Below are 22,983 nucleotides of genomic sequence, written 5' to 3' on the forward strand. Positions count from 1 at the left end.
GTTTCCTCACAGCCTCCCCTCCCGTTCTTTCTTCTTTTCGGGGGTGGTGGTGGAGGTGACATTATGAGACAGCCCCTTGGGGGCCGCACAAATAACTTAAATCCGCCGTCTCCGCAACCTACACGTTTCCTCGTGTGAAAAATAAATATTTCCTCTGTTGCACAATTAGGCAGAAAACCGCACACGGAAGAGAAGGTCGCTGCTGCGCCCAGGTACCCGCTCTGTGTCTGAAACGCCACTGATTTCTTCGACCGCGAAACCGGTGGACACAGTCCCCAACACAGAGGCCGTGGGGTGAAGAAATTAAAAAAAAAAAAAAGGAAAACACCAACGACAAAAAAAAAGAGAAAAATAACAATTCTTTGTACAGAATTTACATGATAACAAGCTTGACACAAGCCGAGATACCGAGGCTCCTGCTGCCGCGTCGCTGTGGCGGCGGCTCCCACGCGGAGCTCTCTCATCTGGGTGAGGACGACTCCTGGTCACGACAGTCCCTTTCCATACATTTTATTTACACGCCTGCTCTGCTCTCTGGGGGTGTGGGGACTTGCCTCTGTGTGTGTGTGCGCGTGTGCGTTGTGTGGTTTTTGGAAGTACATACAAAGAAAGGAGCAAAAACATTTTCCCACATGTTTCCACAAGAAACAATGTTCCCGAGAAAGAGTCCTTTGTGGCGGCCTGTACACAGAAGTTGGTTCTGAACTTCGAGAACCCATTTTTTCCCTTCGTTTTGATTTCATACACGCAAGAGAAGAAGAAGGAGGAGGAAAAAAAAAAAAACCAACCCTCAGAAATAAACCCTGAAGAGGATGGGCGTCAGGGCTGGGAGGGTAAGAAGGGTTGACAAAAAGAAAACTGAGAGATTTCTGTTTTAAAATCTTTTCCAGATTTTTCCTTTCTCTAGGAGAAACAACCTGCACACTCCAAAAATAAATACCCGCTGGCCTTCTTGGGGTGAGGGGCTGCTGGCGGGGTGAAGTGGGGTGTGGGCGGGAGTAAGAGGGTGAAGCTTATAAAACGGAAAAAAAAAAAAAAAAAAAAATGCCACACGCGTGCGGTCAGACAACCCGTAATGGCAGGGCTGGGCACCCCCTGCCCTGGGAGCCCCTCCTCACGCCCGGGTGAAGGCAAAGGCAGGAAGAACCAAGACCTCACCCTTGGGGTGCCTCTCACCCCTGCTGGGGCCTCTGGAGAGATCCGTCATTGCTGGCATTAGAATGAGAAAGTAAACATTGAACCCAAGGTTTTTGGGGTGGGGGTGGGGAGTGGGGTGGTAGGGAGAGCCTGGAAAGGCAACTCCTGCCTGGGACCAGCCTGGCTGCCCAGGGTCTGCTCGGAGAAGTGGCGCCCCCAGGCTGCTGGGGAAGGAACAGGCCGCAGAGGGGTCCAGGGAAGGTGTGGGGTCCTCTCCCACCAATTCTGGGGCCAAGTGGGGCCTTTCAGGCACGTAGTGTTCTGAGGTCGAAGCTGCTCTCAGACTCCTCGACCCCCTCTCTCCCCTCAGCACCTGGCCAGGCCACCCTGCCAGGGTCCCCCCCTGACTCTGCCTTCACATTTCCACGGTTACAAAGTCTTTTCTTATGATGAAGAAGAAAACTAGGAGAAGACAAAACCAGGTAGCAGCATTCACGGGAAGGGGCTGAGGATGAAGACCGGGAAGAGAAGAGACAAGGAGACGGACAGAGAGGGGAGGGGACAGAGAGACAGACACAGGACGATGATGTGGGAGTCAAACGCAAACCCCGCGAGGAGCTCGTCTGAAAACCAAGGTGACTCAGACGGAGGGCAAGACAGAGAAGCCCTTTCCCGCTGTGGGGGCAGGAGCTGCGGGGGTCCTGGGGTAGTGTTGGGGGCGCCGGGCCCTGGCGCGGCCGCTTGGGGAGGGACAGCACCTGAAATGGGGCGGGCGGTGGGCCGGGCCCGAGGTTCTTGCGTGGGGCCCCAAGGGCGGCTGACATCCTTCGTGTTTGGCACCGGCCGGGGCCTAGTTGAGGGTTCCCCGGCAGTTCTCGGAGCCACAGAGGCAGGGGATCTTGACGTCTTCGATGGGGAATTTGTAGTCGTAGGTGATCTCCTCGTTGACACTGATGTGCTGCTTCGAGTAGATGACAATCTTCTTTTGGGACTCCACCGTGATCACCTTGGCATAGCAGTTGGGCTGCGAGCAGGGGGAGATGGGATGAGCTACTTACTGCACCACCGGCCTCAGGCCCAAAGGGCAACCTGCCATGTGACCACCTCATGCCCATGTCACTGCTCTAGGCCTTGGTTTCCCCATCTGCCTGAACAGGATGGTGACTATAATGACAACAGTGCTAAGTTCCCTCCAGGGCTTCCACAGCCACGTAGACTGCAAAGGACTGCAAAGGACCCCCACGTTGGAGGAAGCGGAAGAGAGCAGTTACACTGTGGGGCACTGCAGTCAATGTCATGAAACTGCTGGATGAAAAATGAATTTGCTCTGTAAACTTTCACCCAGATCACGATAAAAATTTAAAAAATCAAAAAACAATAAATAAAAAGACGACTCCCATATTCCTATCTCTAGCCTGGGCCTCACTTCCTAGCTCTGGACCAACGGTCAGCGAACTCCAGCTCTCAGCTGCCCGTCTTTTTAAATAAAGCTTTATTGGAAGGAAGCCACGCTGGCTCACTGACATATGGTCTGAAGCTGCTTTTGTTACAACTACAGAGTTGTGACAAGAAACGCCACAGAGACCATCGGCTCCACAAAGCCAGAAATATCTACTTTCTGGCCCTTGACTGAAAACGTCCGCCATGCCCTGCCTGAGACTCGAAGTCCAGCCACCCGCTCGGTATCTCCCTTTGGCAGCTTCTCCACTGGCTCTCACTCACGAAGTCACACCGAGACCCCAGAACTTCTCTTCTGGGGTGGCAGCATCACCCACCCAGGCCCCAGGTGAGCATCAGTTGCGTCCCACCCACCACCAACCAGCGAACTTCTGAAGGGTCCCTCAGTTCTATCCGCTTGTCCCAAACTCTGCTTGCCTACCAGCCAACATCAAACCCCACTGGTGGTCACCTGGGTTGGAGCAGCCCCTGCTGCCACCCTCACCCAAGAAAAGTCATCCCTGACCTAGCAACCGAAAGGACAGCAGACCCTGTCACCCCATGACTCAAAACTTACCACTCAGCAACTTGCCTCAGCTTTTAGAGAAACTCATTTGATCCTCTCCTCAGCCGACAAGGTGAAGCAGCCTGGCTGCCCACCCACCAGCTTACCCATTCACCCCAGTCCACGAGCTCTCTACTCCAGCCAATGCCCTCCTTGCGGCCCCAGGGCCTTTGAACATGGCATCTCCTTTGGCCTCGCTCACTGCTTCACCCTCCCCTCCCTCAGATCTCAGCACTGTCATCTTCACAGAAAGTCTTTCTGGGCCCCTTTGGGCCAGGTGATGGTGGCCTAGTGCCAGATGCTAAGCTGTGCTGAGTGTTATCTGTCAGCACGTGCAAAGGGCCTGCTCACAGTAACCCACTCAAGGCTCACAACAGCCTACATGGGAGAACTGCTACTGTCCCCGTTTTACAGGTACTAGCCTGAGGTCACTCATTAGGTGGCAACACTGAGACTCGACCCAGTCAGCAGCATTCGCGCCTGTGCCGGCCTGGCTCCTGCCCGACTCGCTGTGCTTCCTCAGAGCACTAACCATCCTGCTCTCGATGCCTGCCTCCTCTCCAGCCACAGGGGGCGACTACAAGCTTCCACCTCTAGGGAGACCTGAAATTCAAACCTCAGCGGCTCGGTCACCCCAGCCACACTGCAAACGCTCAAGGCCACAGGCGGCTGGAGGCTACGTCAGCACCCGGCGCAGACGTGGGGCACTGCTATCCTTGCAGAAAAACCTGCTGGACAACGCTGCCCTAGTCCAGGCTAACAACCCACTTCTTGGCACCTAAGCCCTTAACCCGGCAGCAAGTCTCATCACACCCATTTTACAGTTGAGAAAACCTGGGCTGGAGAACAGAGGCTCCTTGCCTGAGGCCTCAGTCCCTTGAGCTCCCTGCCACCCTTAGTCCACCCTGAGGAGCGTGGGTCCTGCCGGCAGCCCCAGGCCAGGCACTCACATTGCAACTGTGGTTAATAAAGCGGGCAAAGTTGCCGCACTTGGTGGCATCGATGATGGTGTCGTGGTCCACCCTGAACATGTAGCTGCTGCCGATGCCCTCGTCCTCGTAACGCTTCTCCCGCATGTCGGCGATCACCTGGTCAGGGAACGGGCATCAGTGGCAGCCTGGCTGGCCCTGTTCCCATGCCTGCCCCATCCTGTGGGCCGGCACCTACCTGGCGGATGTTCTGGCCCACGTACTCAATGACCATCTCATCAGCCGCGATGGGTTCCATGGCGAATAGGCCCCAGTCATGGATGTGGCTCTTACAGAATTTGAGCTTCTTCTTCCGGAACTGGAAGGAGACGAGGGGTGAGCCCGGTCTCGGGTCCCACTGCCAGCCTGGCCTCCCGGGGGGCCACGGGGACCCAGCCTCACCTTGAGCTGGTTGAACTTGAGCAGGTCACTGTCACAGCTGCCAGTGAAGGAGGACAGGAGGCGGCGCTGCTCCGACCGCCGCTCTGAGCCTGCCCGCGTGGAGGCGTGAGGCTGCGCCGGGATGCTCATGCCCTGCCACGACAGAGGGACAGATGTAAGGGCAGAAAGACAGAGGGACTGAGCTGTTCTGGGCCCACAGGGTCTATCTGTGTGATCCCATCACATCCTGGCAGCCTGGGTCCCTGTCACCCCCAGTGCCCAGCCCCTTGCTCTGGGTCATCCGTGCCCACTGGCCTGTACCACCACCCACGCTGCCTCTGCCTCCCGTCAGTAGCTGCACTCAGGCTCAGCTGCCTCCCGTCCTAAATTAACAATGCAGCTTTCCCGTGGCTTTTCCTGTCTTTCTCCTTTCCCCAGCTCAAAATTCTGACAGTATCTCTGCTTCGCGGCAAGATGGTGGGGGTATGCCCCCATCCCTGGGCTCAGCATAATGTCCTCCAAGTTAATCCACGTTACGCGGTGTTTTGCAGATTCTACATTCTTTAGCGTTGCATAGTATTCCCACATCCCTCAGACCTACCCGTCGAGTCTTGTGCCTCTGACTGGCTTCCCTCATCCTCTGCCCCATCCCTTTAAATCTCAGAACACCCAGGCCAGTCTCTTCCCCGACCCCATGCTCTCCCAGCCTTTAATCACCATCTCCATCCCAACGCAGCCATTTTCCCTAGCTCTCTCCCTGTGCATCCAGCTGTCAGCCAGACCTTTCTATGTGCTCACAGAGCCTGGAACTCAAAGTGTCCCAAACAATGTGCCACCTCCCTACCCCCTGAGGGCTTGGCAGCCAGCCTCCAGCCCCCAAGCCAGCCCCAGTCTTGATCACTCTACTTCCTAATAATCTTTCAAATGCAGCCACTTTTTCTCTCTCAGGTCGGCATGGACAACTGCAGCTGCGTATTGCCTTCTGGGGACTGCTGAGTGTACACAGGTCCAGGGTGAGCTGTGCCTGGCTCAGCCACACCCTCACGGCAAGGCCCCTGGGCGCTGATGACCTGTCCCCAGCTGGCTCCTCCCCCAGCCCTCCCTCTTGTGTCATTCGCTGGGCTGCTGAGCCCTTCTGCCTCAGGGGCTCTGCAGGACTGAGTGGGCTCTCTGAGCACTCCCATTTTGCTTCTTATTGAAGGTCCCTCTCGGTGGCCTCCTGATCCCGTAAGTCCCTCCCTCACCTCATCTGGCTCCAGCGGGACTTCCCTGACCAGCCTGGTGCTGATTCTCACCCCTGACTCACCAAGGCCCAGCCCCTTCTCCTACTTTAGTTTTTTTGTTCCATAGCATTTTCTTCACCTGGAACTGCGTATTTATTTGCTCACTTATTTCCTGTCCCTGACTGAAACGTTCAGGCCTCGAGGACAGACAACTGGGTTTTGTTCACTGCTGCACGAGCAGCGCCCCGGACCGTGCCTGGCACACAGCAGGCGCACAGCAAACATTTGCTGAATTAAAAAAAGCAATGAATGAACGGAATTTCAAATTCTCATGGACTCCGCTTTCTGGAGCCATGGAGGCTAGAAGAACCCCTAAAACTATTGCCCTGAGATCATCTTTAAGCCTTAAACCAAAAACATCCCGACGTCGTCTTAAAACCCGACAACGGTTTAGCTTAACTAGTGAAGGATGTTTGCCGTGAGCATCGCACTCTTTTAAGGCCTATCTACGTGGGATCAAAGTGACGGCAGCACTTGAAAGGTTACAGAGGAACCTTGGGGCAGTGAGGTTACGCTCACGGAAAGAACAACTCAGAAAAGGAGGGCGAGGACGCCGCACAACTTGAAGAACGGAGGCCGCGTCACTAATCGGAGGTGGAGAAATGGTTCAATTGGTGTACGTTTCGCTGCGGCTATTGTCAACAATAAAAAAATAACTTTTGTTTCAGAAAAGTAATGAACGTGGGGGTGGCAGGGAAACCACAGCTGGAAACAGAACCACCAGGATGCAACTGAGACGTTGTGAAAAACGTAACTAACGTCACTGAACAATTTGTGTGAATATTATCAAACAGGAACCTAATTTGCTGTGTAAACTTTCACCAAAAACACACAAAAAAAAAATTATTAAAAAAAAAAAAAGCAAGAAGTAACGAATGAAGCTTTTGGAAACATGGTTCTGCTTCTGTCCCAGCCCACAGCCCCGTGGCTCCCCACAGCCCACTGCGTAAAGGTCAGCTCTTCCCTTGGCTCCTAAGGGCCTGTCACACCCTCACATCCCTGCCCCTCTGGCTCTACACCCCTCCCACCCCCAGCCCGAGAGTGGCACCTGGGTGTCTGTGGGGGGCTCGTCGGTGCTGGCCCGGCTACTGTTCAGGTATCTGAGCTTGTCCTTCTTGTCGATGGTATAGAAGCCCTCACTGCGGGCACAGCCCGTCACGTGCTCCCGGAGCCCGTCATCTCGCTTCTTCCTCTTGGCTGAAGAGAGGCTGGTGGGTGGGCATGCGTCAAGGGCCACACGGACACTCAGAGTCCCTCCCAGTCCCTTGTGAGACCCATCCCGCCTGGCTTCCCACCACCAGACCCACCTTGAGGTGAAGGAGGCCCAGCCCTGCTACCCACACACACCCAGAGGCTAGCCAAGTCCACTGGCCCCACCAAAAGGTTCCGGGTGTGCTTTTTATGCACTTTCTGCCTCAGAGTCCCCATCCGTAGGTTGGGGGCACTAATGACTCTATCCGAATGATTACCTATGCTTAGGGTGCGGGGCAGAATTCCTGACCCACAGTTAAGTGCTCGGGAAGCTCGTTCGGCACAACAAGGGTTAACTACAGCTCTCATACAGTCCTGGCAATAACTAATCAAGCCTCAGGACAGCAGTGTGGTTAAGAGCCCAGTCAGTGGAGGTAGATTTGCCTGGGTTCAAATTCCAGCTCTGCTACTTAATAGCTGCGTGATTTCAGGAAGATCACTTAACCTCTCTGAGTCTCAGTTGCCCTGCATATAAAATAAAGGTGGAGAATAGGTGCTACCATACTGGACGGGTGGGAGGACTGAATTAGGGGCGAGTGATGCCAGCCCACAAGCGCACACACAACCCTGGCTCTCGGGGTGAGACAGGCCTGGCCGCCCCAAAAAATGCTGAAGAGAGAATGACTCTCGCCATCATCGTCACCACCACGTGGAGCACTGTGGACCAGGAGACAGGGCCCGGACAGGCGGCACAAGGACGGCCCTGCACCCACTGGGCAGGATATAGGGATGGTAGACCCACAGCGTGTCATTGAGCCAGTCCATGCCATTGTCCTGCTGGAGGAGCCGCTCGTAAGTGACACACAGGAAGCGGATGTCCTCCTCGTCGATGCCACCATTCCAGATGTCGTACAGGATGGTCATCTCCTCGAACTCTGACCGGGGCCGGAAGAGGGGCTGCGGCGGCGAGAGCTCGGGTGAGGCCGCGCCCACCACCAGGTCCTCGTGGCGCTTCTTGGGTGGCCGGCGCCACGGTCCCCGCGCCTTGGCCAGTTCTACATCCTCTTCGGCGGCCTCGTCACGTCCACGGGAGCCTGGGGGTATGGCTTCCGAGGGCCACTGGTTCTCAAGCTCCTTAAAGGGCAGCTTGGTGGGCTCGACAGGCGGTGGGGGTGGGGGCGGTGGGGGCTGAGGGGGCAGGGGCGGTGGGGGCGCTGGGATCCCTGCGTTCCGGAAGTCCAGGGTCACGGCCCGGGGGTCGTGGGTGCTGGAAAAGACTGGGGTCTGTGGCTGGCCCGGCAGGAGCAGAAGGTCCCTGCCCAGAGCGGCCCCTGGTGGCCGGACCAAGGGCCCATCCAGGGAGAGCACTGCCGGCGGGGACCGCCGGGGCCGGCCCGGCTTCCTCTTGATAGGTGGCTGGCAGGGGGTCAGTGGGGCAGGCAGCAAGGGTGGTAGCTGGGTGGGGGCCCGAGCTTGGGCCCGCAGGACAGGTACAGGCAATGCCAAGGGCAGGGGCAGGGGCAGGGGCAGGGGCAGCGGCAGGCCCGCCTCCAGCAGCACCGGGGAGGCCAGGGGCCCAGACCTCTCGTCACGCTGACCAGCTGGGAGAGGGCAGACGGGCAGGAGCAGGGGCCCGCCGGACTCGGGGAAGGTGGGCGTGAAGCTGAAGTCCCGGCCTGGAGTCCGCGGGAGGCCCCCGCTGCTCAGGCTGGGGGATGGGGTCGGGTAGGAGAAGGGGCTGCCGGGCACCTGAGGGGAGCTCAGGGACAGGTTGCTGCTGCCGCCCGACAACGGGGGCTCCCTGCCTGGCGTGGCCGGCACTGCCTCTGTGCTCTGCGACTTGGTCAGGCTGCCACAGAGGCCTGGGGTACGCGGGGGCTGCTCCTCGGGGGCGGCCTCCAGAGGGACGGACGGGTGTGGGGGCTCTGGGGCCTTAGGCTCCGGCGGTGGGCTGGGTGGTCGGGGTGGCCGGGGGGGCGGCAATGGTGGCTGTGGGGCCAAGGACAGCACTGTAGCGGGCTCGGGCTCTGCCTCCAGGTCATCCCCTGCAGAGACGGGAGAGAAAGCCAGACGTCACTGAATGGATTCAAACATCTGTCAGGGCCTACCATCAGCTGCCCTACTATGTGCCAACCGCCAACCCGCTGCCATCCCTCTGAGCCCTCCATGTTCTGTGGGTGTAGGGACCATCCCTAAGCCACAGGAGGACTACCTGACACCAGTCCAGTGTCAGGCACACAGTGGGGGCTTCATAAATGCCAGTGGAATATACCAAAGACCAAGAAGGAATGGATGCCAGCCTCTGAAACTGCTCCTCAGAGAGCCTTGCCATGGCTGGGGACAGGCGGTCTAAGAAAAATGAGTTCTATGGGCAGATAAAATGCAGCAGGTGTCTTTCCTGCAGGACTTGTCAAGAGTTTTTAAAGCTTTTCTTCCAATGCTGACATGCTGCTGCCTGTCACCAGCCCTAGAATGCTAGCCCTGGTGTGTGTGTGGGGGGCTGGCACAGGTGGTTTTGTCTGTCTGGTATACCACCATGTTGTCAGTGCCCATATCAGTCCCAGGACACAAGAGGTGCAAATAAACGCTGGAGTCAACATTCAAAGGCCCGCAGTTCCCTGACCAAGTAACACAGAACTGGATGAAATACAATAGGTTCATCTGAAGGACCCATTAGAGGTATGCACTAGCCCCGTGTGGCTTTTTAAGCTTAAGTCAATTAGAATCCAGGTCCTTGGTTGCACTAGCCACGTTTTGCGTGTGGCTCATGCGGACCACCTCAGATCGTGCAGACACGGAACTTTCCCATCACTGCAGAAAGTTCTACCGGACAGCCCCCCTGGAGCCCTTGACATGCTTTGTGATGCTCCACCAGTGTCCTAGCAAGATGGTGACGGGTGCAGTGTCTCTGTCCCGACGATGACCTCGACACCCACCCTTTCTGTTGGCTGCACCTTGTGGGATCGATGGCCCAAGGATCAAACCTGGGGTAACAGCGGCATGGAAGGAATGGTGACACCCCATTCTCTTTCAATGTTCTTCTAGCACATCCCAGGCACATAGTACATTTTACCTCATTTCACTCTGTTCCTTGGTCTGAACAGCCCCACTTTACAGTTGGGGAACCCGTGCTTGGGACGGTGAAGCAATTTACCCAAGGGAGCCGGAGCTCACCCTGATGGTGAAGGCATCCTGCCGCCCTCCCAGGGAGCCGTGGGGGTTACCTGGGGTGTGCGTGGGGCATGACGGAGGTTGAGCCTCTCTCTCCTCGGAGGCGGGCTCTGCAGACAGCAACATGGCCCCTTCCTGGTGCAGGTCAGACTCTTCAGGGGGCTCCCTGCAACCCACCAGCTGCCCCTCGACACCCACAGACAAAGGGGGCTCCTCCAGCATGGGGGCTGGCGCCTCGGGGGCTTTGCCCTCCACCTCAATGTCCACCTCTTCTTCTGGGCCCAAGGACTCCCCCGCAGGTGTCCCCATGGGCACTGACGCCTCTTCCACGTCCTCTTCCAAGTGCTCGGAGACAGGAGGGGCTGTGCTCTCCTCTACTGCCTTCTCCTCCTCCTCCTCCTCCTCCTCCACCCCCACCGCCAGCTCCTCTTCATCCTCCGAGGACGAGGACAAGGACTCGGAGCTCGACTCAAATCCAGAAGACTCGGAACTCTCGCTGGACGACTCTGCGTCAGCCTTGGAGGTGGCGATGCTCACTGTCTCCTCTGGGTGGGGACAGACGCAGGTTAACTTCACTATGTGCTGTTCCCCAAACCCACACCAAATGCTTCACTCAAAGTCCCGTGTGTGTGTGCACGCGCACATGCACGTGAGAGAGTGCATGCGTGCACATGGGTGCACACATGCGTGCATGTGTACTTATGTGTGTACATGCGTGTGAACGTGTGCACCCAAGAATGAGTTCACGTCTCGTAGCCAGGCCAGAAGCTGCTACCCCGCTCACCTCCATCTGAGTCCGGCTCTTCCTTCTCACTCGCCTGCGACCGGGCCGTGTCTTCATCATTCGCAGACTCTTCCCGGTCGTCACTGTCACTGTCATCGTCGTCATCCTGGGGAAGAGGGATGGGTGGGGACAGGTGAGCCCCTTCACCTGGTCCCTCAGGTGCCCAAGGCCTTCCCCACCGCACACATACTTTCTCTGATGTGGATGAGGTCGAGGGAGAGGAGATCCGGCTCCTGGGGCCTTCCTCTTCTTCCTCCTCTTCCTCCTCCTCCTCCTCGTCCACATCCCCCTCTTCCTCCTCGGTGCTTTCCTGCTCCTCCTCCTCCTTGTCCGAGGCCGAAGATGAGGGGGAGGTCGTGGAGGACCCGGAGGACGAGGACGCCGAGGACGCCGAGGACACAGACAGTGACTCCTTCTCGTCCTCCTCCCCACCACTGTCCAGCTCCAGGGGCCGTGCCGGCCGCCGCCGCACACTCACGCCCTTGGAGTCCCTCTTGGCGAGCTCACAGGGGGCATCTGCTATGTCCCGGTCCCGCTCCAGCTCTGCGGAGTAGAAATGGAGTCAGAGCCGAGCTGGGGGATGGGAGCGGGCCCAGCCCCCTGTGAGGGGTCAGGGTACAAACCTTCGTCCTCCTCATCCACGGAGGTTGAGGGCCGTAGCCGCTTCTGGTCACCGGACGAGGCTGTGTCCGGCGGCTCCTTCCTCTTGACTTTGAAGGAGGGTAGGCGAATGGCCCCGCGCAGCCCGATGCCCAGGCCCAAGCCCTCATAGCCCAGGCCCTCGCCCTTGCCCCACGACTCCAGCAGGCATGAGGCGATACGGTCCTTGGGCTTGGGCCGGTCCTCATCCTTGTGGTCGCCCGACTTCACAGGAGTCAGTGAGGCCTGGGGTTCGAGAGGGGAGGAGTGTTCACCATGGTTATTCCTGGAGCCACCCACCTGCCTCTCGGCACCAACAGCCACCAGCATCACCTGTGCGCCTGCTGTCTGCCCACTGCTCGGTGTGCACCCAGAACTCCGTGCTGCCCCCCGCCCTCAATCTCCCCACCCGCAAACTGGGGCTGTAACAGCTGCCTGTGGCGCTCTGTAGACTGGAAGCCTGAAGAAATGTATTGTATACACACATCTGTGCCATTCAGACAAGGGTTCTGTGAAATATTACCTACACTTTCCATTTGTTGGCGCCCCTAGTGGTGCAAATGGTTAACATGGCTGCTGCTAACCCAAAGGCTGGCGGTTCAAGGCTGCTCAGAGGCAGCTCACAGGAAATGCCCAAAGGCCTCCTTCTGAAAAATCGGCATCGAGAGCCCTACAGAGCACAGTTCAACTCTGACCCGCCTGGGTCTCCGGGGTCAGAACCAACTTGATGACAACCGGTTGGTTATATTTTCCATTCCATTCTATTTAAATGCATTTAAGAAAAAAAAAAAAAAAAAGCCTAAGCTCTGGTGGCATGCTCTGGTGGGGCAGTGCCCAAGGCATGTGACTACTAACCAGAAGGCTAGTGGTTCAAGCCCACCAGCCACTCCACGGAAGGCAGATGAAGCAATCTACTTCAGGAAAGGTTTACCACCTTGGAGACCCAACGGGGGTCGCTATGAATCAGAATGGACCAGATAGCAGTGCTGTTGGTTTTTTAAGTGTATCTCACTGTGTACTCCTGGGCAGCCCCTGCTGTTCAGAAACACACAGTCTTCAGGGACGTTGCGAGAATCAACCCAGAGGCCACGCTGGGCGCTCGGCACAGGGAGCAGCTCTCGTTCCGGAGACCCATCAGCCCGTCAGCAGTGGGTCTGGTTTGGGCTCTGCTTCCGTAAGGATTACTTTACATACCAAACCAAAAACCAAACCAACTGCAATTGAGTCAATTCCGACTCATAGCAACCCCTACTGGGTTTCCGAAGCGATGAATCTTTATGGAAGTAGATTTGCCCCGTCTTCCTTCCACAGAATGGCTGGAGGGTTGGAACCGCCAACCTTCTGGTTAGTAGTCAAATGCCTTAGGCACTGAGCCACCAGAGCACACAGCCGGGGAAACCCTATGGGGCAGCTGTACTCTGTTATAGAGGGTCTCTGTGAGTGGGAATCAGCTCGACGGAGCCCGACAACAACAACAGTGTGGAGAGAGCAGTTACAGGTCATTTGTGAGATTAAGAACGACCAGATAACAAAAATACTTCTGCTAAAAGTAGTCCTACCAACACGGGAATCCACGTCAAAGAAGGCAGCAGAGACAGTGAGCGGGACTAAGGTCAAAAGGTCCCTTAGCTGTGGAACTAGGAGGTGACGGAAATGTCCCCTCTCTGTGCGGTCCACTATGCTAGCCCCTGGCACAGCTGACGTGGGGCCAGCGCCACTGAGGAACCAGATTTCTACCTTTGTTTTATCCTAACAAATGTTCTTAATGAACATGAACTTAAGCGTGGCTGGCGGGTTATCACGTGCTGCTCTCGGTGGGATGCAGGCAGCGACGCCCCCAGGAACGTGTCCTGGAAAGGAAGAAGGAAGGAGCCCGCCCGGGTCCTGGGCCCGCCCGCCGGGCCCGGGCTCCCGGCACCCACTCACCTTGGCCATGCGCTCCTTCTTGTCCCACCACTCGTCGAAGGCCCGGAAGGCCACCACCTCCACCATCTTGCGGTTCAGGTCCCGCTTCATGGTGGCCTTCAGCTCCTTGAGCACCACCAGCAGGACGCCGTCCACCGTGGCCTTGTGCGGGTCCTCCTGCCGAGGCACGTAGCCCGGGGGCGGCACTGACGGGTCGAATTTGGGCAGCGGGGGCCAGGGCTGCCCACGGCCCGGGCCGGCGCTGCTCAGGGAGAAGGGGCCCCGGTAGGGGGGCAGGTTGACGAACTGCAGCCCGGCTGAGGCAGCGGCAGCGGCCGCGGCAGTCATGAAAGGAGGGTAGGGGCAGGCACCCTGGCCTGTCATGAGCCGGCTCAGCATCTGTGTCTGCATCTGGAAGGACATGGGCATGCCGCCCCACTGGCCCCCCAGCACGTGGCTCATGTCCACCTGCATCACGGGGAAGAGCCCTGGCGGGAAGGGGGGCAGCGGTGGCATGATGGGTGGGGGCGGCACACCGGGTGGCGGTGGTGCCGGCAGGGGTGGCGGGGGCACTGTCACGGCTGGGTGGGCTGGGGGCGGTGGAGGTGGCGGTGGCGGAAGAGGTGGGGGCATGGGGAAGCCAGGCTGCGGTGGGGGTGGCGGCGGGGGCGGGGGCAGCGGCGGGAAGCCAGGTGGTGGGGGGAGTGGCAACGTCGGGGCCAGCACGGAGGAGGCCGCCACAGCCGCCGCCCCGGGAGTCACCACCATGGGCTTGGGGCAGTCGGCGCTGGTGATGGGAGCCGAGGGCATCTCGTCATCTGAGATCTCCATGTCCTCGCCCGAGGACTGCTGGCCCTGCAGGGAGAGCAGGGGAGAGGATGAGGGTGAGGCCGGGAGGCCCAGCCTGCTCCAGGAACCCGTTCAGAGCATCAAGCAATGGCAGCAGCAGGCTTCGGCAAGAACCGTGATAACAACATAGACCCTGCAGTTTTGGGTCTGGTCCCACCCTCCCAGCCGTGTGGTCTTGGGCAAGTCACTTACCCTCTCTAAGCCTGTTTCCCCACTCGCATCGTGGGGATAACAGTACTCATCTCAGGGAGTTATCATGGAGATTCAGTCATTTATTCAACAGACGCTCACTCGACACCTCTAGTGTCCCTACCACTGTGCTGTCATGGACCTGATCTTCCAGAATGCAGAGGCCAGGAGGAACCAGGCACAACGTGAACTACTGCGCAGGGTGCAGAAGAGACAGACTAAGCCTAGGAGGGGGGGAGGCATGCAGACGGAAGTAGATTCTGTTCCCATTTGTATTCAGAGACAATAATACTAATACAGTCATGTGTCACTTAATGTCCACGATACGTTCTGTGCAATAGGACATTATGGGATCCGGATGCTGTGAAGTCCCTGGGTTACAAGTGAGTGCCACTCTGAAGTCTGTCTTCAAACTGAATTTGTATAATCAGTTGGAACAGTTAGGCACAGTTTGTATCCAACATAAAAGTTCGTCTTAGTGTATAGTATGTAGCGTACCTTTCTATGCATAAGAAATATTAAAAACACACTTCCAAATCCACTAAAACATCTTCAACACACTAATATAATAATAATAACATCTTGCTGTGCATTACAAAGTAGCCCCTGCTTGTTATTATGAACCAATGTCTGTACCTCCAATGTTTAACATGAGAGGCTTTAGGAGGAGAGGACTGGGCTTTCTGACGGATACACAGTCAGACGTTGCCCGGATGGGCGTTCTATAGCACGTGACTACAGTTAACAGTCCTGGAGTTAATGTTCTCAGTGCTTTATATAGATTAGTTCAGTTAAGCCTCAGAACAACCCTACGGAATAGGTCTACTCTCTTCATTTTTACAATGAGGAAATGGGGACACAGAGAGCTTAATTAATTTGCCTAAGGCCACACAGCCAGTAAGAGAGAGAGGCATAATTCGAGGCAGCAAGTTGGCTCCTGTCTATGCTCTGAGCTAGCCTTCTGTCCTAGGGGAGAGGGCCTCTGCAGAGGTGACAGTAGGTGGGCTTAGTGGCACGGAGGGTTCAGAAAGTAATGCCTTTATTCTATGTTATTGCTGTTCTCACCTATTACTGTCCTGTGCACTTAGTATGCACCCAGGGTGGTGCTGAACACCAGCACGGTCTCATTTTCAATCTTATTCATCTCAATGGCCTCCCTGTAAAGCGGGGGTCCTTATCATCTCTTCGGACGACAGATGAGGAAACACACTCAGAGAGCGCCTGGGTGACTTACACCTGGCTGGAGTGGGTAAGGGTCTGTTGACTCTGGGACCCAAAGCCTTGGGGAGCTGAAGCCAACAGCCTGATTATCATTATCGTTACTCCTATGTGATTACGTTAAAGAGACAGGGAGGGGCGAGCAGGGTCTACTCCCAAAGCTCTAGGGGCCGTGGCTTGAGCCCTGGCCTTGCCGGGTGAACTGCTGAGTGCCTGGCTGACGGAGTCAGAGCTCTGCCTTGCAGGACACAGTGCATTTGTGGGTTGAGGGGTGGGTCTGGGTGGGCTGCAAGGTCAGGGGCCAGACATGCAGGTGAGGGCAGGAGAAAGCAGGAGTAGGAAGCTATGACCCTTGCCAGTCCCCTACACATACGTCCATTAACACATAACACACCCGTACACATGTGTGCACACACTGTGCACACATACACTTAAACACACACCTGTGTACACATATACATTTAAACACATACATATACACGCTCCCTCTCCACTCAGGGTCCCCATGCCATAGGCTGGGAGTGAGGGATGCCAGGCTCAGCATGTCACTCCCCAAAACGCCCTAGGAGATCAGTCCTGGACAGAGCCCACAGGGAGACACAGAACACAGAGGGTTAAGCCAGCCCCCTCAGCCAGCCAATCACAAGGAGATCGGCTCCTCGGGTCCTGCCCCTTCCTCAGCCCCTCCCTCCTGCCAGCCCACCTAGGGTGGGAACCTCCGAAGGAACTAGTGCCCAGTGCCTCGGTCAGCCTAGCCTTGAAGCCCTCCCCTTAAACTGAGACCAGTGTGAGGTAGGTACTCTCACCATCCCATTTGACAGACGGCAAAACGGAGACCCTGTGAAGCGCCTCCCGTAACGTTACATAACCAATAAGCAACTGAGCTGGGGAAGCCTGGGCCCAGAGTTTCCAGCCACTCTGCCTATTTGAAAACAGTCTTTTCACCCGCTCCACGGGTAGTCTTCTGCCCTGCTCCCTTGCTGGCTCCTCTGGGCCTACGACGCTCAGGTTCGTCCGAGAAGCCCAGGCGCTGTTTCCTTGGCCGCCAGCAGGGGGCTCCCGAGGGCCGGACTGGAGGCTACCGGTAGCGTAGTTCCAAGGCCTTAAAAGTGCGGGTCATCCCACCTCCCCAGCTCTGTGTGCCCAAGTCTCCCCTTTCCTACAGTGACATGGTGGGGGAGCCCACTCTTTCTGGCTACTCTGGGCTTCCCAGCCCTGGACCAGCTGGTCGACATGTTAAAATAGCCCCAGACTCCAGGCAGCTCAGGAGGAGGGGGGTGGCAGAGCCCAGCAGCCCCTCTGTTCTGTACACCTGTCACCTCCCTCCGTCTGGACGCCAGAAGCCACTTCCCCCAGAACCACAGAGAGCCCCCTCCTGAAGCCCCAGCCACCTGCGGCTCCCTCCCCAGCAGGCCAAGTTCCTCTCTGTTCCTCCCTGAGGCGGCCAAGCCGGCCTAATCAAAGGGCTCAGAGTTCCTCCCTCTTGCTGCCCACAGGGGCACAGAGCTCCATCCAAGCCCCTCCACCCACCTGCAGCTCATGCCCTCACACCTGCAGGGCCCACACAGGCTCTCACCCAGGGCTCCGCACCAGGGCCAGGAGGGGAGGAGCCAGAGGCCAGGAGTATGGCCTGACTCCTCCCCACGGGAGTGCAGCACACTGCACACACACACCCCCAACCTCTCAGTGGGACTTCCTCAGGCGGGAGCCTTGGCAGGGAGACCCCAAAAGAGGGTCTAGTTTGGGGCTGGCAACCTCGCCAGCCTCTGGCTGCAACCCTCTCTCTGAGCTGGCCCTCAGCTCCCTTACCCCAAGAGCCAGGGTGAGAAAAGGGACGCTACCCTGCCGGCAGTGGTTTTCCATCTCCCCAAAGGGCACCAGGCTCTAGGAGAGAATGTCCCAGGGGTCCACCTGGCCCAACCCAGCTCCCGTCCCTCAATCTGTCTGCACTTCAGGACCAGGCCTGAGCACCCCTGAGCCACCAACAGAGAGGACCCAGAACCATCACTACAGCCCAAAGCTCTGAGGTCACAGCAAAATCCTACCAGAGAAGTTCACGTTAGAATTGATCCCTGGAAAGTCTAACGAGGAGAGTAAGGGAACTAGGCCATTTTCCCCTTCTCCCCATGGCTGCCAGGGAGCTCAGAGCCCAGCCAGCTCTTCGATCACAGCCCCTGGTGCTTTTTGCATGCTCTTGTATTCTCTGCATTCTGTGTGCTGTTCTGCCTTCCCTGGCCCTGTTGTGTCTACACCTTAGCTAGTTAATCCAAATGCTGCAAGGGGGAAGGAGGTGGCACGAGACAGACAAAATCAATCGCAAACAGAGATGGACAAACATAGCAGTACCTCGTCCATCTTCTCTGAGGTTGGGGTCCTGTCACCAGCCAGCTCGGAGGCCCCATCACCTGTCTGGCCCAGGAGACTGGTAGGGTCTGGGGGGCCTGGCTCAGGTGGGGGCCGAGGCCCCAGCCCCAGGTCCAGCTCGTCGTCCTCATCCGAGTCGGGCAGTGGTGTGGGGCTGATGTCCTCCAGGCCGGTGCTGGAGGGGCGCGAGGAAGGCGGCGTGGGGCCCCGAAAGCCAGGCTGGGAGTTCGTGCCGAAAGAGGCCAGCGGGGAGAGCTGAGAGGAGGCGGAGGAGATGGGGCTGCCCTCCATCTGCAGCTCGGTGTCCGAGTCCTGCTCCCGCAGGAAGGGCAGCTTAGTGCGCTGTTCCTTCAGCAGCATCTCGATGCGGGAGTCCAGGCTGTCGTGGGGCTTCTCGGGCCCTGCGGGCGACGACTCCAGCGTGGGCGTGCCGGGGCTATCACACGGCTCGGGGCTCCAGCCAAAGGTCGGCCGGCCACCCAGCTCCATACTGTTGCTTTCCGGAGGTGGGGGGCCAGGTGGGGTGCCTGGCTTCTCCTTGGCCACAGGCTCGGTGGGCGGCAGGGGCGGGGGAACAGGTGCTCTCCGGAACTCCCCACTGTCACGGGCCCCAAAGGTGGCCGCGGCGGTGGGCTCCTCAGGGGGTGGCAGGAAGGAGGGTGCTGGGGTCTGATACGGAGAGAAAGCCGACTTAAAGGTGACCCCGGGAGTGGGAGCAGGGGCTGCCTGGGCAGGCGGTGGCGTATGGGCGAACGCGGCCGAGTCCTGTGGCTGGGTCTTGTAGGGGGTGCTGCTGTTGCCCCCACTGCTACCAACTGCCCCAAACGGGAGGTCTGAGGAGCCTCGGAAGGTGGCCGTGGCCCCCACCACCGCAGTGACTGCAGAAGAGTTATGGACATAGTGATGCTCGTGGCGACGGTTGTAGGCGTCCGTGAACTTGCTCTCATGGCGCCGGGCCTTGAATGTCACGGTAGGGTCCTGGCTGAAGAGGTAGGAGGGTGTGGGTTGGCGGCTAGAATAGCTGGAGTCCTGCGAGAAGGGGGTGCCCAGGCGAGGCGTGAGTGGCGTGCCCTGTCCGTAGGAGTTGGGTGTGTCCAGGCGGCAGCTGGAGTAAGCCGTGTCCTGGGAGAAGGGTGTCCCTCCACTGTTGGGGGTGACAGACGAGGAGCCAGAGCCACAGCCCACAGACAAGCCACCATCCTTGAGACGTTTCAAGGCATCAGACAGCTAGAAACAGAGAGGGATGTAAGACCACAGCAGACGGACGGGAGACACGCAATGGAACTGGGCTGCTTGCCCTTTTCTCGGACTGCCGGAGGATCACGGCCAGAGTGACTGCTCTCGAACTACAGCCCGGGAAGAGGGAGAAGAGGAGACTAAGGAGGGGTATCTGGATGGCTGGACCCACCAGCTGCTCCTCAGGAGAAAAATGTGGTAGTCTGGTTCCATAGAGACTGACAACCTTGGAAACCCTATGGGGCAATTCTACTCTGTCCTATAGGGATGCTGTGAGTCAGAATTGACTCAGGACACTAGGTCTGGGTTTGGGATCAGGATGATCCTAACCTCACTCTAATCCTGAGGTAGCTGATATCCTCAGGGAACCTCAAGGGCTCGTTGATCCTAGACATGGAGAAGAAGAGAGGAGACCCCAACATCTCGGTTTAAGCTGGGATTCCCTTCCAATCGCAGGCTGTCAGAAATCAGGTACCTCCCAAGCAGGGGAGTGGGAAGAACTATGGTCTTGGGAGTGAGAGGGTCGCCAAGGCCCTACTCTCCCACCCTGGAGTTTCAGGATTTAACGAGGTCACAGAGAAACAGTGCCTAATGAACAACCCAGTTTGAACAGCAAGCAAGCAAGGACTCTTCATCCTGGAAAAAGTACACCTGAAGGTGGCTGGGTCCAGGAGCTGGGAGGAGCAGCTCCCGTGTGAGGCTCGTCCAGGTGTGTGCCCTGGGAGGCAGCAGGTAGGGAAGGTGGCAGCCTTGGTCTGGAGAGGGGGCCCTGAACGTTGCTTTCTGGGGGCAGGGATGGAGGGATGCATAGGGTACCAGCCTCTGGGAGCCTGGCCTGCAGCATTTCAAAATCAATGTGGAAAAGCAGGCCCCCAGTGGGGTCTGGCTCTGTAGGAATCCCAGCTTGTGCTGAGGGAGGGCTGCAGGGAGGGACGCGGTGCAGCTGAAAGCCACAGGGAATGGGCCGGATCCTAGGGGAGCCACACTGAAAGGGATGCTGGGAAAACAGGGCTTTTAAATACCCCACCCACCTCTGACCTTGCCGTGGGTGTGGCCGGGCTAAGTCCCTGAAACTGCAAATGGTGAAAAGGAGGTAGAAGATAGGGTGGGGTGGCAGCACCGGGGAGCTGATGGGGGCAGGGGAAACCCACCTGCAGGGTCTCGTTCACAATCGGAGAGACGGCGTCCAGCTCGCCCACTGGCAGGGTCTGGGGCGTGTAGCGGCCTGTGAGCAACAGTTCGTAGAACCGCATGCGGGTTTCCCCTGGGGGAGGGTATGGAGTGAGGGGATCAGTGAGGCTCCAGGATGGGGCCCCACAGTGATTCCCCGCTGCCCGGCATCCCTGGTGGATCCCTCAGGCCCAGGCTTCAGGCCTGGGGAAGAAGCTGCATGGACTTGACCATGTCCCTACCCCTCCTGGTGCCTCAGCCTTCCTCTGCCCAGCTGTCGTAACTGTCTGATCCCGGAACTCTACACATCGTGAAGCCTGACGCCCCCACGTCTAGAAATGCCCCCAACACAAAGCCCCTTTCTCAGTACCTGGGCCCCGGCCCCCTGAGGGAAGCAGCAGCTCTCCCCTTGCTTTTGCCTTCCTGCTTACCACTCAGGGACTGGTAACACAGAGGTGATGGTTTACCAACCCATCTGGGGCCAGACACCCAGCAGAGATGGAAAATACACTCTAGCACCACGCTGCTCTGAACCCCACAGGCCTCTGCCCAGGCTGGGCACCCAGGGGGCCCCAACTCTGCCTAGGGCCCGGGAGGCAGTCCCAAGGAGCCCCTGCTGTCCCAGCTGTAACCCCCAGCCAGAGGCCTTTCGAGCCGCACCGGCGGGTATTTATAGAGCCTCCACGGCAGCTGCTTACATATGCAAAGAGCCGCATTCCTTGAGCTACACTTTACTGATCTCTCTCTTTCTTGAAATACAAACTTTGTTGTTGGCAGTCTCTGAGGGCCTTTTTTTTGCAGAAACGAAATTCTGGTTGCAAGCTGGCTGCTGTGGGGGAGTGGTGGGGGAGGAGTCCCCACAGTGGATTCTCTAGGAGAAATCACTGCAGCCATCCAAAGGGGTGCGCAGGGTTCACGCCTCTCTGTGTCCCCTCCCAGAGGTGGAGACCAGGGATGGGGGAAAGAGGAGGGGGCGTGACAGGGGGGCCGACCGTGGGGCTTGTCCCCTGAGACAAAGAACCAGGTGCAGGCTCGGCAAATGTTTCTGGGCACCAGTGGGTCCCTTCACAACACTCAGCCTAGTCCGGGATTCAGTCAATACAAGTTAGCGTTAATTATTAAACACAAACAAGGAAAGTTTGGGTATTCCTGTTTGGGGTATGGTGTGCCCGGGTGTCCCTTGAACCCTGGCAGTCACAAACCCTGGAAGCCATCCACCAGGTCCTCCCAAGAGGGGCTTCCCAGGGACCCCAGGGGGCTCTGCAGCCCAGTATCTGCCCAACCACAGGGCTGGTACTCAGAGCAGTTGGCACATCTGTTCCATCCTAGCCAGCTCCCTAATCCTCACCTCTCGTGGGGATTTCCCTAGAGGGGCCACGGGCAAACTCTGGAGGAAGCCCTAGAGTTCCTAGCCAGTGTTCAGGAGGCGGTTCTGGGCCCCTGAGGTGGGAGGTGTGGCCTCCCTAGCCCCGCTTTCCCAGCAGCCACCCAGCCAGTCCGGATTCCGCGCAGGGGAGGTGCTGCTGTCTCTTTAAGAGAGAGGAGGAAGACTCAGTGTCAGCCCTCCAACACCAGAACAGCCCGCCCCACTCCTCTGGAACATTATCAATGAAACAACACTCTTGGCCAGGCTGGCTCCAGCTTCCGGGGGTAAGGGGCATCGTGGGGGGGCCAGGACACCCTGGGAACTCGAAGGGCCCCCGTTTTAATTCAGGGAGCTTCTCCTGCTGTGTTTAAAGGCATCCCAGTGCCCCCCTCGGCCCCTCGCAAATAAACAAACCCTGCTTCCTCCCCGAGCACAGGCAGCAGCACTGGGGACTATCTAACAGAGGCCACCAGGGCTCAGAGAGGGGCCCACCAGGGGGGAAAGCCTCCGATGGTCCCCAGGGAGCAGTGGCCAAGGATCGGCACGTTTGGTAAATTATAGCCTGTCTCCTAGCAACAGACAACACATTTAGCTCCATGTGACTCTACCCTCAGGAGGGGGCAAAAAAAAAAAATAAATAAGGTGGTGAGTGTGTGTTGTGGGGACAACACGGCAGAAGGGGGCACCGGGAGGGAGAAGGGTCACCCTGACAGGTCTCCTTGGCTCCTCCCCGTGGGCAGGCCGCTGGCCTCACTCACCCTTGGTGTCCAGCTCCACGTGGATGATATTACCCATGACAGAAGTGCTGTGCAAGTGTTGAACCGCCTCCCTGGCGCCTCTGACCGTGGCAAAGACCACCTTGGCGATGCCCAAGTGCTTCTTGGTCTTGGGGTTGTACAAAATCTCCACCTCCTCCACCTCCCCATACTTCTTGCACATGTCCCTCAGGAAGTTTTCGCGGATGTTATCATTCAGCTTGGCAAATGTCACCTGCTTCGGAGGCACCGGGCCCACGTAGAACTCATCGATCTGGCAGGAACGAGGGGGGGAGGGAGTTGGAGGGCGTTGAAACCGGAGGGAAAACACGACCTTCCCCACTTGCCCGCCCGTTAAAAACAATAAAGAGTAAA

General features: G+C 57.8%; 1 protein-coding gene across 1 annotated transcript in view; it reads right to left on the reverse strand.

The window, feature by feature from the left end:
- Window positions 1-1,987: 1,987 nt before the first annotated feature.
- The window catches only part of SETD1B (SET domain containing 1B, histone lysine methyltransferase), a 22,103-nt gene continuing 1,107 nt past the window's right edge, over window positions 1,988-22,983 (reverse strand). The window contains exons 3-16 of the mRNA XM_042780588.1: window positions 22,612-22,882; window positions 20,469-20,581; window positions 18,064-19,308; window positions 13,483-14,316; window positions 11,541-11,802; window positions 11,108-11,460; window positions 10,918-11,023; window positions 10,187-10,678; window positions 7,748-9,007; window positions 6,820-6,986; window positions 4,510-4,641; window positions 4,307-4,426; window positions 4,090-4,227; window positions 1,988-2,161 (exon numbers count right to left, since the gene is read on the reverse strand). Of these exons, the coding sequence (XP_042636522.1) occupies window positions 1,988-2,161; window positions 4,090-4,227; window positions 4,307-4,426; window positions 4,510-4,641; window positions 6,820-6,986; window positions 7,748-9,007; window positions 10,187-10,678; window positions 10,918-11,023; window positions 11,108-11,460; window positions 11,541-11,802; window positions 13,483-14,316; window positions 18,064-19,308; window positions 20,469-20,581; window positions 22,612-22,882 (5,667 nt within the window). The remainder of the gene's footprint in view (window positions 2,162-4,089; window positions 4,228-4,306; window positions 4,427-4,509; window positions 4,642-6,819; window positions 6,987-7,747; window positions 9,008-10,186; window positions 10,679-10,917; window positions 11,024-11,107; window positions 11,461-11,540; window positions 11,803-13,482; window positions 14,317-18,063; window positions 19,309-20,468; window positions 20,582-22,611; window positions 22,883-22,983) is intronic.

The sequence above is a fragment of the Orycteropus afer genome, unplaced genomic scaffold, assembly GCF_000298275.1.
Source record: "Orycteropus afer afer isolate SDZICR_OR568_19922 unplaced genomic scaffold, OryAfe1.0 scaffold00048, whole genome shotgun sequence".
NCBI lineage: Eukaryota > Metazoa > Chordata > Mammalia > Tubulidentata > Orycteropodidae > Orycteropus > Orycteropus afer.